Here is a 17,347-nt window from a genome sequence, read left to right on the forward strand (position 1 = left end):
CGTTCCACTCTGCTTTGTGTTCGGTTCTGGACAGCATCTTGCACTTGGGGCGATGGTTGCCAACAACAACAGGCCAGCCACTCTTCCTGGAGGGGAAATCCTAAGGATGTAAGAAAAGCTGGCTGGGTCAGGCCAGAGGTGGCCCATTGAAAGGAAACGCTGTTTACCTTCCCGCCAGAGTGGTACCTATTTATCTACTTGCACTTTGACGTGCTTCGAACTGCTAGGTTGGCAGGAGCAGGGACTGAGCAACGGGAGCTCACCCCGTCACGGGGATTCGAACCGCCGACCTTCTGATCGGCAAGCCCTAGGCTCTGTAGTAGATGTCTTTAAATTGTGCTCTTATATCAAATTTCCTTTTCTGTGTATACTGTAATGTTTTACTGTTGCTATGGCCATTGGCTAATGCGAATAAAGTTTTATCTTATCTTATTCATATCTCCTCTTTTGGAAACTGGCCAGTAGGACTCTCCTTCCTCAGAGCCTTCACTGCAAAGCTCTTTGAAGCCAAGAAGAGACCACATGTGGGCTTCTCTCTGTCTCTCCCAGAGAGGTCATCCGATCAGCCTGCATGTTTGGACAAGCGTTTCTGCCCAAGGGGGCATGCACACTTTCAAAGAGTAGCGTGTCTCCTTTTTGTCCCAATACCTGTGCCAGGAAACGGGCGCACTGCAGTCCAGCAGACCTTTGAGCACTGGCGGCCCCTCGCTGGGTTTTTGGCAAGAGCAGTGCAGTGTTGCTGGCAACGGGCGCTTGAGGACAAGGTCAGGCAGGTAGCAGCTTGGCCTGTGCCAACCAAGTGGCAAAGTGAGTGGGCCTTTCTGGCCAATGAGCGGTGATCACTGGGAGGCCTTCTGGCCCGTCCCCTTCAGGGGCTGTGGTGGCAGAGGTGCCCCTGCCCAGCCCACTAGGGTTGGCACCTCCCAGGAAGGGCAAGGGAAGTTATTCATTGAGAGCTCTGCATTCCGGCCAGCCTGCTGAGAGCTTCAAGGCTGGTGTTTCTAAGCTGCCCGTCTCTCTCACTGTAGGGTCTGCCCACTTTCAGGGTGCCCACCTCCCAGGCATGCCTGTCTTCCGGGATGGCTGAAATCAGAGGCAGTTTTCCCTCCCCTAAAGTCAATCAGTAACTCTTCTCAAGCAAGCCGGGAGGGACTTGCGGCAGCTCTGGCGTGGAGGTTGGTCATTGTTTGTGCATGTTTTCTTTGGAAAGCTGTGGAGGGACATCTTGAGGAGTCGAGGAGGGGAGTGTAACGGGTCAGGAAGTTCAGAATCCAGCGCATGAGCAGCCCCGACGAAAGAAAATTCTTCTTTTATTGAGCAGCTTCATTGAATTTCTCTGTGCCTGCTTGTCTGTGTAGTTAGAGGCCCAGGCAAATGACTTTGAATGCGGGCAAGTGCTGCGTTTTCTACAACCGCTAGGCAATGCTACCAAATTTGACTTTTGTAAAAACAAGAGCAGCAGCAACTTAGTGTACCACCTACAATTAGCCTGTGGCTTGCTCTTGCAAACCCTGCCCTGCTCCTCTTTAAGGTTCTCTGCCTAACAAGGAATCTCTGCTTTAATTTTTTACAGCTCGAGGCAGATCTGTATAATTGCTGCATTTTAGATTTCCAAAAAATGGGGCAGCACCCACAAGGCGTTTCTTTGCCCCAGGAGTCCTAGGTACAATTTGGAGCCTACTAACGTCTAGTAGAACCTAGTCGTGTCTTCTTCATCTTGCTGTGCTTCATCCTAAGAAATGTACAGAAGACACACTTTGCTGCTTTAACCCTGAAAGCTTGCTCACAGCGCTGTGCATTTGGCTTGGCGGAGCTATTGTTTACTTTAGTTTTATTTATTTACTGAATCTGTATGCCGTCTTTCATCTGTAGATTTCAGGATGGTTCACAACATAAAAATACAGCATAACCCCCCCCCCCAATTGCATAATAAAAGCAAAACCAAACCTATTCTGTCCCCCATTAAAGGTATTGCGTAAGGGTGATGGATTTTGGATTTTTTTCTTAGCAATCAACATGTGGTGGTTGTTGTTGTTGTTTTGTCAGTTTGCAGGTCTATGGAATCTGCCCCTTGGTGGACCCCAACCTGTGTTAGTGGGTTTAGAGGAGTCAGTGGGTTTTGAAGAGGGATTTGAAGGAAAGCAGAGCATACCTGAGGGATGTGCGTGGCGCTGTGGGTTAAACCACAGAGCCCTGGGGCTTGCCGATCAGAAGGTCGGCGGTTTGAATCCCCGCAACGGGGTGAGCTCCCGTTGCTCGGTCCCTGCTCCTGCCAACCTAGCAGTTCGAAAGCACGTCAAAGTGCAAGTAGATAAATAGGTACCGCACCGGCGGGAAGGTAAACGGTGTTTCCATGCGCTGCTCTGGTTTGCCAGAAGTGGCTTAGTCATGCTGGCCACATGACCCGGAAGCTGTACACCGGCTCCCTCGGCCAATAAAGCAAGATGAGCGCTGCAACCCCAAAGTCGGCCACGACTGGACCTAATGGTCAGGGGTCCCTTTACCTTTACCTTTTAGAGCATACCTGAACCGGGAGGAAGCTCCTCCTGGAAGCGCCTTGAGGAAGATTGGGCCAAGTCAGGGCTCATCCATATTTTCCTTTGGCCTTGCTCTTTCCAGGTACAGAGCTGCTCTTTAAAGCTCTGTGTCCAAGCGCTCCACCCCCATGAGCCTTCCCTGTGAAAACCCACTATTAAACCCTCATATTTTATTGCTGAATTGGAGCAAACGGCAATCGGGTTTTCTATGGATTGCCATTTGCTCTGATTCAGCAATAAAATGCAGGTTTTCCTGGACTCATGGCCCAAGAGGCAGTCTCAGCGGTGAGAGACAAGGCACTCTGCACTTGTGCTAAGCAGCATGATAAAGTCCTCGCCCAAGAGACGTGGAACACATTTGCAAGATATCACTAAAACCGCATGCCTTTTTATTGACTTGAGCTCGTGTGGTTATACGCCACGACCCAACTTCCTATGCTATTTGTGCCTGGGTGGACCTACTGCTTCGCTTCCGATTAGCGCGTTCCCTGCGTTCTGGTTTTGTTTTCGGTCTCACTTTGGTTGTGCTATCACACAAGAGTGCTCTCCAGATGGCAACAATGGGGCAATATGGAGTAAGCATCACTGGGAAACCAATGTGAGGATGTGGGGCTGGTCTGCCAAGAACCCACCACTGATGCCTCAATGGCAAGTTGTGGAATCCACCCACCAAAGACTTGTCCATATTTAATCCTGGTCTCGGAGCAAACTCTGGTGCCATCCTGCATTGCAGGGGTTGGACTGGATGACCCTTGGAGACCCCTTCCGACTCCATCGTTTTATGATTCTATGATTTTCTCTGCTTGCTGAAGGGCCATTGAGATGGGAGTTCATGGCAGTGAAAGGAAAGCAAGTGAGGGCTTGGCAATATTTTAATTAATAATCTGGCAGGTGGGAAAAGTGGCCCTTAGAACCTTGCAACTCTCTTCCTGGAGTGTTTTTAACCTGCCTGAGATGTGTTTTTCCGTCCATGGATAGAGGATAGAGAGGAGTGGATGAGAAGATGCAGAAAACTAGCCAACTGCAGATAGGTGAATTTTACATTGAGTGCCTAACTGTCAGGCTCCGGGGATCCATCTCCGCCCTGCCTGCCAGGCTGTAGATAAGCAGGACAAAGCAAAAAGAGTCCCTTACCATTTAAAGAGTCTTTGTGGTGGCCTGGGACTCGGGCTCAGACTTGGAACCAGAGGAGTCTCAGTCCGCACCGGATCCTGCCTCAGGCATCATCTGAACCAAGTCTGGGGCCTGATTCTGAAGAGCCCCAGTCTGCACAGGTTCCCCTGCAGCAAACACCAGCTGGGCCGAGTCAGGGGCCTGAGGCTGCCCTGGCTCCAGATGCGGGGATGACCTTGTTGCCTCCAGCTGGGCCATCACTTACAACTGCTCTACTACCGGTTGGGTCAGGGGAGGCTGAGGCGGCCTCTGGGTTTAGTAACCCACCGACGTCTCCTGAGCTGCAGAGACTCAGGTCTGAGAGAAGGAGAGACCTGAGTACTTGCAGGAGGAGTAGACAGGGAGGTGAGTCGCCGAGGGATCAGGACCGGCCGTTACCCCAACTAAGATAAAAGGCTGTCGGACCCCACCCCAGGTTGCAGGAGCAACATTGCTGTATGCCAGATCCTGCCTGAGATCATGTACCACAATGCCTCGCAAGACGGAAAACCCGCTAGACGAAAGGGTCTTGCAACCTGATCTTGCAATCACCGTGATTTTTGTGTAGCCACCTTATCTGCTCTACGTGACCTTGGACTGATAGGCAGAATACTTTCCAGTGAGAGAGAGAGTCTCTCTTCCAGTTCTTCTTCCCTTTGCTGTTCACCCCCCAGTTCTTCCCAACTTTTGTCTTCTGAACTATGCCCCTCTGCAAATCACTGTTCTAAATCTATACTGCTCCACTGCTCCTGGGCAGCTTCAGGATCCTGGTCAGGAGCAGAGAGAGGGGAGGTTCTCACCATTCCTCATCAGAGCTGTACTCCTCAGCCTGGTCCCTGACACTAACCCACTTTTGCACCAGTGGCATGTGGCAATAGCAACTTTGCCCAGAATGAAATGCAGCCCTTTGGCTCAAAAAGGCTCTCCAGTGCTGCCTGCTCCGACTGGCAGCTGCTCTCTGGGATCTTCCTCAGCCCAGTGGTCTACTGTTCTCCCCCCCCCCCTCTTTCTCGAGCCTCCTCCTTCTTGTGCTATCTCCCATTGGCATTTGGCACACCAGGAGCCTTCCTTGTCCCTGTCCGGTGCTTGCAAAAGTGGTATCCTAGCAGATGAAGGGGAAGCAGGGCTCTCTGGCCGCAGGCTCCCCGTCGAAAGAGGGACGCTAATGTAGCACATCTGATATGCACAGAGAGCATGCTGATCATGCAAATTGTGCATCGCCCAGGCTTGGGACTGTGATATGGAAATGTTGCATGCAGCTGGGGGTTGCGCATTTGGAATGCGCCCACAAGGCAGCTTCTGGAGTCCCCGCTGGGGCAAACCCAGGATTGTGAGGAACATGGGACATTCCTGCACTGTCAGGTCCCCTGAATGGGGCACCATGAACTGGCTGACGTGCTCCCGCTCCAAAGGTCACACACGGAACGCTCCAGCTGCAGAGTCTTGCTCAAGCCTCCATCCTCGAAGCTGCTGGGTTCCTCCAAACATCTTTTTTGTTTGTTTGTAGGCATAGAATCATAGAATCCTAGAGTTGGAAGAGACCACAAGGGCCATCGAGTCCAACCCCCTGCCAAGCAGGAAACACCATCAGAGCACTCCTGACATATGGTTGTCAAGCCTCTGCTTAAAGACCTCCAAAGCAGGAGACGCCACCACACTCCTTGGCAGCAAATTCCACTGTCAAACAGCTCATACTGTCAGGAAGTTCTTCCTAATGTTCAGGTGGAATCTTCTTTCTTGTAGTTTGGATCCATTGCTCTGTGTCCGCTTCTCTGGAGCAGCAGAAAACAACCTTTCTCCCTCCTCTATGTGACATCCTTTTATATATTTGAACATGGCTATCATATCACCCCTTAACCTCCTCTTCTCCAGGCTAAACATGCCCAGCTCCCTTAGCCGTTCCTCATAAGGCATCGTTTCCAGGCCTTGGACCATTTTGGTTGCCCTCCTCTGGACACGTTCCAGTTTGTCAGTGTCCTTCTTGAACTGTGGTGCCCAGAACTGGACACAGTACTCCAGGTGAGGTCTGACCAGAGCAGAATACAGTGGCACTATTACTTCCCTTGATCTAGATGCTATACTCCTATTGATGCAGCCCAGAATTGCATAGGAATCTAAGAAGAGCCATGAGCTGGATCACGCCAAAGGAGGCTCATCTGGTCCAGCTTTGTATACTCAGTGTGGCTAACCAGGTGGCCCAGAGGGAGGCTGAACATAGATGAGCCTTCTAAGGTAAAGGTAAAGGGACCCCTGTGTTAGGATATTTCCGTTCCACCTTAAAAGGGAGCAGGCTTTGTGAGTCACAGAGTCTGCGCATTTCCGGTTCACAGGATGTTTATGTTTTCTATTGCTTTCGTTTCTCTCTCTGTGTCTGGAGACACTGAAGCAGGCAGTCATGTTTTTCTTTGTTCTGATCAACGCTGAATAAAACTTGTAAATAATGCTCTCCTGAGTGCGACTTTTGCTGTGCATTATCTGCTGATAGAGTGTGCATGAGGTCTGGAATGTGGCAAGCTATTTCTGGAAACTCGTGTCGCTAATTGCTGATACTGTATCTACGGGAGATTGATGGATCGTCCGGCAGCCGGCTTGGGGGCCATGATGGACTTTGTCTCCCTGGCAGTATCCCAACACCCTGACCATTAGTCCTGGCAGTATCCCAACACCCTGACCATTAGGTTCAGTCGTGGCCGACTCTGGGGTTGTGGCGCTCATCTTGCTTTATTGGCCGAGGGAGCCGGCGTACAGCTTCCGGGTCATGTGGCCAGCATGACTAAGCCGCTTCTGGCGAACCAGAGCAGCACACGGAAACGCCGTTTACCTTCCCGCCGGTGCGGTACCTATTCATCTACTTGCACTTTGACGTGCTTTTGAACTGCTGGGTTGGCAGGAGCAGGGACCGAGCAACGGGAGCTCACCCCCTTGCGGGGATTCGGACCACCAACCTTTTGATCAGCAAGCCCTAGGCTCTGTGGTTTAACCCACAGCGCCACCCGTGTCCCCAGATGAGCCTTCTAGATCAGGTCAAAGGGAGCCCATATCGTCCAGCGTCCTCTTCTCCCAGTGGCCAACCAAATGCCCCATTGGGAAACCAGCAAGCAGTCCTCTCTCCTCCTGCAATTTTCAGCGATTGGGATTCAGAAGCATTGCTGCCTCTGACATTGGAGGTAGACCACAGACATTGAACCCTCTCCTGCTGCCAGCTCAAGGGAGTTGCTGCCATTTATGGCTCCGCTGCTGCTGCAGCCAGAGCTCAGCTGAGATTGGAGCAGAACGCTTTGCCGATCAGCTTAGCTCTGGGCAAGCTTCGCAAGATCTCAGCTGATTAATAAGTCGATTTCAGATAGCAATGGCTGAACCCGGGCTGCGAGAGACCTTGGATCAAACGTCTCAGAGCTTAGCCATGTTTACCTTTCCTTTGCACTTTCCAGGCACGATCCGCGCTTTCAGGCTCTGTGTCTGAGTGCTGTTTCCCCTCTAACACCCGCTCTTTACTGCGGAATTGGAGCAAACAGCAATCCGCAGAAAACCCAAAAAGCTGTTTGTTGTGCTTAAGCTTTAAAGAGTGGGTTTTTGCAGGGAAAGCTCCAGGGAGAAGAAAAGAGCAGTTGGGCATGGAGCTTGAAAGCACCTGGCCTGTGCCTGGAAAGCGTGCGGCGAAAGTTAAGTCTGGTCAAATTTGATTTTGCACATTATGAGATGCAAGTGCTCTTGCAGCTCAGTCTTAGCAAAGTTTTCTAATGAACTCCTTTGCCAGGTAGCTCAGCACAACAGTCTGGGATTGGGCCCCACAGAGTTGAATGAATAGGGCTTAAGAATCTATTTAAGATGATGAAGGGAACTAAAGTAAATATTGGAATGTCTTCTATACTTTCCTTGAGTTATCTTTCATCTCAGGTCAAAGCAGAGCAGGCAGCAGGCTAGGGAAGCAAAAGCTGCCACTTTTTTAGTGAAGCTGAATGCTGGAAGATTTGAGACGGATAAAAGAAATGCCGTTTTCACATAGTGCCATTATTAAACTGTGGAACTCCCTCCCACAAGGTAGTGAAAGCCACCAACATGGATGGCTTTAAAAGAGGATTAGACAAATTCATGGAGGAGGAGAGGACTATGGATGACGATTAGCCATGATGGCCATACTCTGCCTGCGTGGTTGCTGGAAACCCTGGGAAGGGAGAGAGCTCTTGTTCTCGGGTCTTGCTTGTGGGTTTCCCAACAGAGGCATCTGCTTGGCCACTGTTGAACAAGATGCTGGATGAGATGATGATGATGATGATGATAATTGTCAGGGGACTGCCATCGGAACAGGGAAGGGGGGCAGGGGAATACAGAGAGGCTCTGACACTGCTGAGTCCAGCAGTGGGGGAAGCCACACCTCCAGTTGAGCAGAGGGGGAAGGAGGTAGCCAGGCAAGGGGAGGGCTCGAAAATGCTACTGAGAGTCCAAGTGCCTCACCTAGCCCAGCTGGCCAGGAAGCACACATGCTGTTTCCGTCACCCAGCCTGCGCAGAGGGGTGAAACGTAAGGAGGGGAGGCAGAGATTTGGGGTGTCTAGGTTCTTATGTTGGGGGAGAAACCCAAAGAGGCCACTCCCAGAATCTGCAAGTGACTAGACGGACATGAACTTTGGGGTTCTGCACTGTAAATAGTTTGCACCAATAAAACCTGTAAAAGACAGGTCGGAGTCCTGCCTGGTTACTCACAAGCAACTACCACCAGCACCTGACAATAATAATAATTTATTACTTGTACCCCGCACATCTGGCTGGGTTTCCCCAGCCACTCTGGGCGGCTTCCAACAAGAGATTAAAAATACATAAAAACATCAGTCATTTTAAAGTTCTCTAAGCAGGACTGCCTTCAGATGTCTTCTAAAAGTCAGATAGTTGTTTATTTCCTTGACATCTGGTGGGAGGGCGCCACCACCGAGAAGGCCCTCGGCCTGGTTCCCTGTAAATTTGCTTCTTGCAGGGAGGGAACTGCCAGAAGGCCCTCGGCACTGGACCTCAATGTCCAGGAAGAACGATGGGGGTGGAGATGCTCCTTGAAGTATACTGGGCCAAGGCTGTTTAGGGCAGGCATAGGCAAATTTGGCCCTCCAGATGTTTCAATTCCCATCATCCCTGGCCTGACCACTGGTCCTGTTAGTTAGGGATGATGGGAGTTCTAGTCCCAAAACATCTGGAGGACTGAGTTTGCCTATGCCTGGCTTAGGGCTTTAAAAGGTCGACACCAACACTTTGGGCCATTGGCTTGATCCAGTGGCTCTTTTGAGGTACTTAGGTCTCTTGGATGAGGGTATGAAATATCCTGTTTCAGGTATAATGGGTTGATCAGGATGATGGCAGGGTCTGGGTTGGTTCCTCTGGAGAGAGGCAGTCCTTGAGGCATTGTGGTCCTGAGCCATTTAAGACTTTATGGGTCAAAACACATGCATTTACTCAGGCAGTTACGGTAGTTAAATGAGCTGGAACAAAGGAGGAGTCTACTGAGGCTGATGTTGATTTGCTTGTGATTGTTTTATTGTTTTGATTAGTTTTTTGGATGGTTTTTCTTGTTGAGTATGTATTAAGAGTTACTGTCGTAAGCCACTCTGGGATTGATTTTAGTAAAGAGCGGGCTAAAAGTCCTCAAATGAATGAATGAAATGAAACGAGCACTTTGAATTGGGGCCGGAGGCTAATTGGCAGCCAGTGCAGTTGGGCCAGGATCGGTGCAATATGCTCAAACTGTCTTGCCCCGCTGAGCAACCTGGCTGCTGAATTCTGCACCAGCTGAAGTTTCTGAACAGACTTCAGAGGCAGCCCTACATAGAGCAGTGCTGCCTGCCCAGGGGGGCTGGCCCTACTGGCAATCTGGGCTCAGCACCCCCCTCCCTCTCTTCTTGCTCTCGCTCTTGGGCCTTTCTTCTGGGGATATTTTTGCCACCTCTCTTGCGCTTGTTTCCGCCTTCCTTGATGTCCTCCTGAGCCGAAGAGCCTTTAGAAGGCAGAGCTCTCCTTTGTGAGTCATTCTTCCCTTCTGTGCCCCAACTTTCTCTCTGGCCTTCCTTGCTCTCCCAACCCGCTCGCTTGGCCCAGTACTGCCACGAAGTCTTTTGCTGTTGCAGCTGGTGGTTGAAGCTCTTCCACGCTGCGCCTGAGAGCCGCGGAAATGAATGCGAGCAGGATTGCAGCGTCTGCAGGAAGGCAAAGCGGCAGAAACAAAAGGGGAGAATCTCCTTAGTTGCTAGCTATTGAAAATCTAGGCCTTTTCACTCTCATCTCTGCACTCTGCGTCTTTTCAGATGTTTCTCAGAGGCAAACCTGGCTTTGCCTCTGGAAGGAGGCTCCACAGGGGGCCTCGGCCAGTCTGGGCTCTTTGACAGCTGCACCTAGGCGAGGTAAACACTCATTTGTCACATTCACACTTTGCACTTTTGGGTGCGCTCTTGCAGGGCTGGAGATCATAAGATCCGTGAAGAGACACTTCAGCTCATAAACAGCTCCTCCCAATAGAGTGGATATGTTAATATTTGTGCCCAGTCATTAGGCAGCCTTGTGATATAATACACCAGTAAATTTGGATGCTGGTGTCGGAAACATTGCCAAAGAAAATAAGGGCTTTCTGCTAGATGTGCAGCCGGATCCAGTGTGCTTACTCTGAGGAAAGGTCTATTCTCACCTGGGCAAATGTGTTCTGTGAGCAGTAGGGTTGCAGCCTTAGATCTCAGCAAGCCAGCAACTCAGGTTTAGCAAAGTTAATTTTTTTAAAAAAATGGCAGTATTTCAGAGCCTGAATCAAACCGTTTTAGACTGCTGAGGCATTACCCCTGCCTGAATTTGCTTCAGACATTTGGATTTGATGAGTTGTTTTAGAAAGTATGGAACTTAGCTCTTGTTTTTGAATTTAAAGGCAGTAAGTATCTGCTTGCAATACTTGCACCACGTTCGTTGTGAAACCCCTGATTGCCAAGAACTGGTCATGCTGGGAGGCTGCCGGGTGGGAATTATAATCAGAAGGCCATGTTTTGCAAGCTCATCCACACTTAACTTTTGCCCTGCTCTTTCCAGGCACAGGCCTGTGCTTAAAATGCCACATCCAATCTGTTTTTCTTTTCCTTTTGCTCTGTTGCTTTCCCCTTGGGAACCTGCTCTTTAATGCCAAACCAGACCAAAGACCAATGCAGGCTGCCATTCAGTGGTAAAGAGCCGGTTCCCCTGGGGGGGGGGAGTGGATGGAAGGGCCATGGGTTGAGGAGGAGAGCATACCCAAAGGAAAGGTGTGTGGAGCTGTGTGGAGCCCTCACTCGATCTGTGCATTGGCGCAGTTGGCCTGAGGGAGCTGAACCTCAAGAGCCATGACTGGAAAGAGGCAATGGAGATGGGGGACGGACGGACTCACTCATACATGGGCCCGGGGGAGCAGTGTATCTACAGGGAATCATAGAATCCTAGAGTTGGAAGAGACCACAAGGGCCATCGAGTCCAACCCCCTGCCAAGCAGGAAACACCATCAGAGCACTCCTGACAAGCCTCTGCTTAAAGACCTCCAAAGAAGGAGACTCCACCACACTCCTTGGCAGCAAATTCCACTGTCGAACAGCTCTTACTGTCAGGAAGTTCTTCCTAATGTTTAAGTGGAATCTTCTTTCTTGTAGTTTGGATCCATTGCTCCGTGTCCGCTTCTCTGGGATCATCCAGACATACCAGGATTCTTTATGACTCCTGGTTTCACATCTCCCTAATTCTAGGTGAGTTGGGGCTGACTCTGGTGACAAGTTCCTCTGTGCACTCTGCACTTGCTCAGCAGAACTCTTGTCCTGAGCATTGTCTCCTGCCTTTGGGTACCCCGCCTTCTGAAAAGCAGCTTTTGTTCTTTTGCTGCACCGTTTTGCGGCCCCACAGGTGTGTGCCCCAGGACCCCTTGCAGTGTTGCAGAGCATGCTGGGGGCGCAGCTCTCAATGAACTTGCCTCTTGCCCTCCCAGAATCCTTCGTGATGTTGCAAAGGATTCCAGGAAACGCCTCTTCACTTGCACGCTGCTTCCTCAGGGGCTGGGGAGCGTGTATAAGCTTTGCTTCCTAAATCAGGTGATTCTCTGACACGGAGGGATTCTTTTGTCCCGGGGCCTTCCTTTTCTGCGGACAATTTCCCATTTCCCAAGTTCATCAGTAGCAGCGAAGGGGTGCCAATTGCCGGCGCAGCATTAGGGCGGCATGGCAGCCTCCAAGTCGTGAGCTTCCTTTTTTTTGCTAAACACCGTGCTAGTGAAACGCACATGCTCGACTGGGCGGCTTCCTCGGGCACCAGGAAATCTCCCCGGCGACGCAAATTGCCCAATGCAGTTCAGAAATTCCCAGAAAGTCCACATCGCAGCTTTGGCAGGGATGGGAACAATTGCTGGCAGGGTTTTAATGTGTGTATATCTGTTCTTTCTCTCTTCCCCACCCCACTCCCGTTTCTCTCTCTTTCCCTCCCACGCCGTGCAATCATTCCCCACACTACCCCTGCCCCTCTCTTTTTTGCCCTGCCCTGGCATGGGGCGTTGTGGCCCCCTTCTCCCCTTGTGGCCCTTACCTGTGTGCACATTTCTCTGTGCATGGTCTCTGTGCTTCGGCCACCCTGCTTGCCCTCCTGCCCGGTGCCGCCTTTCCCTTGCCCCCTTCCTGATGCCCCATGGCTCCCCGCTGCTGCCGCCCTTCCTGCCTCCACCCCACCTGTGTGCTTGTGCCCCAGGAGTGTGATGTGCTTTCCTTAGTTTCCCTGCCTACTCTCTGTGCTCTCACCCTCGCCCACTCTCACGCACGCTCGCCGCCGCCGCACACTCCTCTGGCGCACAGAGCATGCCTCTTAGTCCAGCGAGCAGCAAACATGAGACTCCGGAGCAGCAGCAGCAGCAGCAGCAGCAGCAGGAGAAAGCAGAGCAGCAGCATCAGGAAGAGGAGGAGGAGGAGGAGGACGAGGACGACGAGGAGCAGCGGCGGCAGCAGCAGCAGCAGCAGCAGCATCCTGCGCTCCAGCACCACCAGCTCTGCGTTGTCAACGGCGATCCCGGGGAGAGCAGCGCGGCGGAAGGCAGTCTCAAGGAGGAGACCCTGTATGATACCATCAAGCCCCCCGCCACCGCCGGCCCCGGCCCTTGCTCCGACAAGCTGGCATCACCGCCCGGGCGGATGGACGAGCCGGCGCCCAATGCCCTTGTCGTGCGCATCGGGATCCCAGACCTCCAGCAAACGGTGAGTGCTTCTCGCTCTGCCCGCCTTGCGCGCCTCGGACCGGGGAGGGAGGCTGCAGGCTCGGCCGCCGGCCTGGTCCCCGCACGCCGGAGGGACACCCGGGGCTGGCGGTGGGGTGGGGGGCAGACCCGCCGGAGGCCCCAGAGATGCGCAAGTTCCCCGGGATGGGGCAGCGAGAGCCGCCTCCGCCTCCTGCTCGCCTTCCGCTGCCTGTGGAATGGCTGGCGAAACTTTTACGGCAACTGCAGTCTCACGAGGGGGGTGTGGGATGGAGAGGGGGGTGGGGAGGTGACCAGCCCCACTGGGATTTCCCTGCTCTCCTGGCAGACGGCATCCTCCGCCTCCGAGATGCCCCTTTCTCCAGGCAGGGGGTGCTCCGCAGCCTGGGCGAGGGGGTGCCCCCACCCAGGTTTTGGTTCCAGTGATGGAATGGGCGGGCGGGTGGGGGCTGGGGTGGGGAGCAGGAGAGAGAGCGGAGCGTTTCCTGGAGGACCGGCTTGCATCTGAGCGGCACGGAGAGATAGAGATAGAGGCTGGGGCCATATTGGAAGGCCCCCCTCCCAGTCCAAGCAGGATGAGGCTCAGGGCGGAGCAGGAAAGGGCCCCTGCGCTTTTGCTCTCCCAAGGGGCCAACAGCCACCCGCTTCTGCCCCAACCAGCTGAGGGAGAATGTTGATGGCTGGGCAGAGGGTGCTCAGCTGCCCTGAGAGGAGTTCTTGAAAGGGGGGGGAGATATGCAATGGGGGGGTGGCTGTCCCACTCCAGAGCTGGGGGTGTTCATGTTTTTTGTGTGGCTGGACTTCTACAACTGTTTCTGAGCATTTTAAAGAAGGGACAGTTTGCCTGTCCTAGCAAACTGAAGAGGGTGTATTTGTGGCCCTGAGAAGCGGGGCCGCGTCTTCTTCTCTCTTTTTTGGGGGGGGGTGTCCATCCTTCTATGCTGCTGATGAGGGGTGTGCTTTCTGTGGGGCCAAGCTTCCAAGGGTCTGGCAGCTTGTCTGCTGATCCTGTGGGGTGTTTCTGTTGGATGGTTGGGGGCTTAGAGGGAGCGCCTTCTCTTCTTCTGTGGGGCTTTGGGCTATCCTCCCCACACCCCACCCTGGCTCTGGCCACATCTATTCTGTGGGGACTGTGCCAGATCTATGGGGTGGGGAATGTGTGTGTGCCCTTTGAGGCGAGTTGCCTGTCCTGTGCAGATTTCGGACCCACTGAAGATCCGTGGGGCTGCCCTGTTGGTGGTGTTGGTGTGATATGAAGGCAGAGGGGTCTCTGCATGTGCCTCCTCTCAGCCTCCTGTGATCTTGAGACCCCTGATTTGTGGGGGGCTCCACAGGTCCCCACACAAGGACCCGAACCTCCCAGTCCCTGGTTCTTGACAGCCTTCTCTCCCCCCAGGTGCTGATGGGTGGAGTGGGGGGGGGGACACACATGGCTGAGCCCCCTCTGCTTCATGGGTGGGTGATGGTGGGGGTGAATTTCTCTTTGCACCATCTGGGTGGGAATGCAGAGGTCTTGCAGAGCAGCCCCAGGGCTGAGACGGGCAGTGATGGGGAAGGAGAATGTTTGGGGTGGGTTGGGCGGGGGGGGGGAATGTATGCTGATCTTGGTTGTGGGGGGTGGGGGGTTTAGGAGCTGCCTGAGGCTCCCTTTGGCTGACCCAGAGAGGAGAGCCTGCCCCCCATCCTCCACCCCCTTTGCTTGGCTTCCTTACAGAGCTGCTCTCAACAGGGTTGGGGAGAAAACCGGCAGCAGTACAAACCATCAGGTGGGCTTCCTAGAACTCACCTGGTAGAGGCAGCAAAGGAAAGGAGCCTGGAAATGAAGGTAGGGCTGTGGTTTTGCTGCACAGCCTGATGCAAGAGCAGAGAAGAGGGTTTTTGGGGAGGTGGGGTGAAAGAACCAAGGGCTCTTCCTGTAATGCCTGGGGGGGGGGGCTCCACTCTGCCACCAGCTTCCCCTCCCCAATCCCCTCCTGCTCAGCAAAGCTTTTCCTGCACTTACCTGGTCTTCTTTCACATGCCTATGCCTTCCCACCCCCCACCCCCACTCAGAACTGCCCCCCCAGCTGGTTAGCTGCCTCTGCTAGGAAGCAGAATGCCTATTCCTGGCTCAGAGTTCTCCTGAGGGTGGAAATAAGAGAGGGAGGATATCTGTTCGGGGTGGCGTTGCCTTTGGGTGCTGTGAATTTGGGTGCTGTGAATTTGGGTGAAGGCAGGGATTCTTATGAGGGGTTCTTTGTTGCTGCTCAGCTGCCGTGGGGACTCTCTACCACTTGGAGGCTCTCCAAAGTCTCAGCTTGAGCATAGTTTGGAAAAGTTATTATGATCCCTTCTTCCTGGAACAAACATGGGGTGGTGAGGTTTTGGCAAAAACAGCATTTGCACCCTGCTTTTCTTGTGTCCATTTTATGATATTCTAGCAGGGAACCAGGCAGAGGGCCTTCTTGGTGGTGGCGCCCTCCCATTAGATGTCAAGGAAATAAAGAACTATCTGACTTTTAGAAGTCATCTGAAGGCAGCCCTGTTTAGGGAAGTTTTTAATGTTTGATGTGTTTATCGTGTTTTTAATATTCTATTGAAAGCCGCCCAAAGTGGCAGGGGAAACCAGATGGGTGGGGTATAAATAATAAATTATCACCATCATCATCACAACAGCCTTCCCAGGTAGGCCAGAAGTTTTTATTAGTGCCATTTTAGACCCTCTCCCTCTCTAAAGTCCACAGTGCCCTCGTGTTGCCTTTCAGAGGGTGATTGGGGCAGGGAAGAAGGAGATGCTGGAACAGCGCAGTTTTTAAAGCAGAGGTTGCAATGCCATCTGTCATGGATTCATTTATTGAGATTCCTGCATTTCAGGGGGTTGGACTGGATGACCCTCAGGGTTCCCTTCCAACTCTACGATTCCATGATTCTAGCTGGGGAAGGAGACATTGTCAGCAATGAAGGCAAGACAGACCTGTTCAGTGCTAACTCTGGAGCCCCTCAGGCCATGGGCACTCTCCAAATAAATTACAGTCATACCTCATGTTACGTTTGCTTCGTGTTACATTCTTTCAGGTTATGTCTCACAGCGAACCAGAAGTACCAGAAAGGGTTACTTCTGGGTTTGGCACTCGCACATGCGCAGAAGCACTAAATCACGCTTCGTGCATGTGCACAAGCACCAAATCGCGCTACGCACCTGCGCAGATACGGCGCTTCAGGTTGCGCTCTTTTCATGTTGCGAACGGGCCTCTGGAACGGATCCCGTTCGCAACCAGAGGTACCACTGTATGAATCTCTCTTCAGGGCAAGGAAGCATGAAGGAATGTGCCGAGCACAGCAGTGTGGAATTGGCCAATTGGCTGCCGTTGCCACCGAGCTGTGGTGTGCGCACTGTCTGTGATAAGCAGAGAAGAACTGGGATGTTTGGCCCAAGGGGGAGAGGTTTGGGCAATTGGGAGGTGTGAGCAGGACGCTCAGTCCTCAGAAGGACAGAGCTGGTCACTGAGGGAGGTGCTGCTGGCTCTGCCATTGGCTCACCTGTGGCTCTCCGGCTGCTGCTGGACTCCAGCTCCCATCAGTCCTGGCCAGCACTCAGGACTGCTGGGAGTTGTAGTCCAACAATGTCTGGAGTGTAACAGGTTCCCCGTCCCTGAGTGGGAAGATACAACCCAGTGGGCTTGGAGGATGAGGGGAATTTTGATCAATTTGCCATCAAAACTGGCTATTGGTGCAGGTGGGAAGTTTGGGCACAGCTTTGGTGTTCCTGTTGGAGGTGGTGGTTGGAATCGTCCCTGCAAACTGCCTGATCACGGAAATAAATTCCCTGTTTGCTGCAGGGAGGAAGCAACCAAGCAAAGCATGGGTGAGAGGGTGGCAGTGCCAGCGGGGCTTGGCTAAGTCTTGCTTTCATGGGATGGCCGCCTTCTCTGCCCTATAGCTTCAACTTGAGCAAAGCCCTTAACCTTAGCAGTGAAAGCAGAGGGTGGTGCCACAGAGATAGCACTGGAAAAGGGGAGCAGGAAGAGAGGAGGGCGCCTCAAAGTGTAATTGACTTTCTCCCGACAAGTGCTAGCTGGCCTTCTGCTGCGGATCTGGAGGTCATTTAGGTCTGTGCCCCAGAGCCTCCCTTCTATGAGGTTAAGTTTTTACTTTGTACCCCCATCAACTCCAAGTAGGAGTCGGAGAAACGCCTGCCTGAAATCCTGGCAAGCCACGGCTGCCAGTCAATGAGGACATTTTCTTCTTGTTGTTGTTGTTTAGTCGTTTAGTCGTTTAGTCGTGTCCGACTCTTCGTGACCCCCTGGACCAGAGCACACCAGGCACTCCTGTCTTCCACTGCCTCCCACAGTTTGGTCAAACTCGTGCTGGTAGCCTCAAGAACACTGTCCCACCATCTCCTCCTCTGTCGTCCCCTTCTCCCTGTGCCCTCCATCTTTCCCAACATCAGGGTCTTTTCCAGG

General features: G+C 52.7%; 1 protein-coding gene across 9 annotated transcripts in view; it reads left to right on the plus strand.

The window, feature by feature from the left end:
* Nucleotides 1-17,347, plus strand: part of SHANK3 (SH3 and multiple ankyrin repeat domains 3) — a 443,257-nt gene that overhangs the window by 59,523 nt on the left and 366,387 nt on the right. For 8 of the 9 annotated variants that reach the window (XR_014516107.1, XR_014516108.1, XM_083460914.1 and 5 more), the window contains exon 2: nucleotides 12,407-12,906. Coding sequence is in view for 7 of the 9 variants with exons in the window: in XM_083460914.1 (XP_083317040.1) it covers nucleotides 12,514-12,906 (393 nt within the window). In the remaining 2 variants the exon portion in view is untranslated. Of the gene's footprint in view, nucleotides 1-1,050; nucleotides 1,176-12,406; nucleotides 12,907-17,347 lie in introns of those variants that run through there. The other variant, XM_083460915.1, reaches the window with a different exon arrangement.

This window comes from Podarcis liolepis (assembly GCF_965112155.1).
Source record: "Podarcis liolepis genome assembly, chromosome: 10".
NCBI lineage: Eukaryota > Metazoa > Chordata > Lepidosauria > Squamata > Lacertidae > Podarcis > Podarcis liolepis.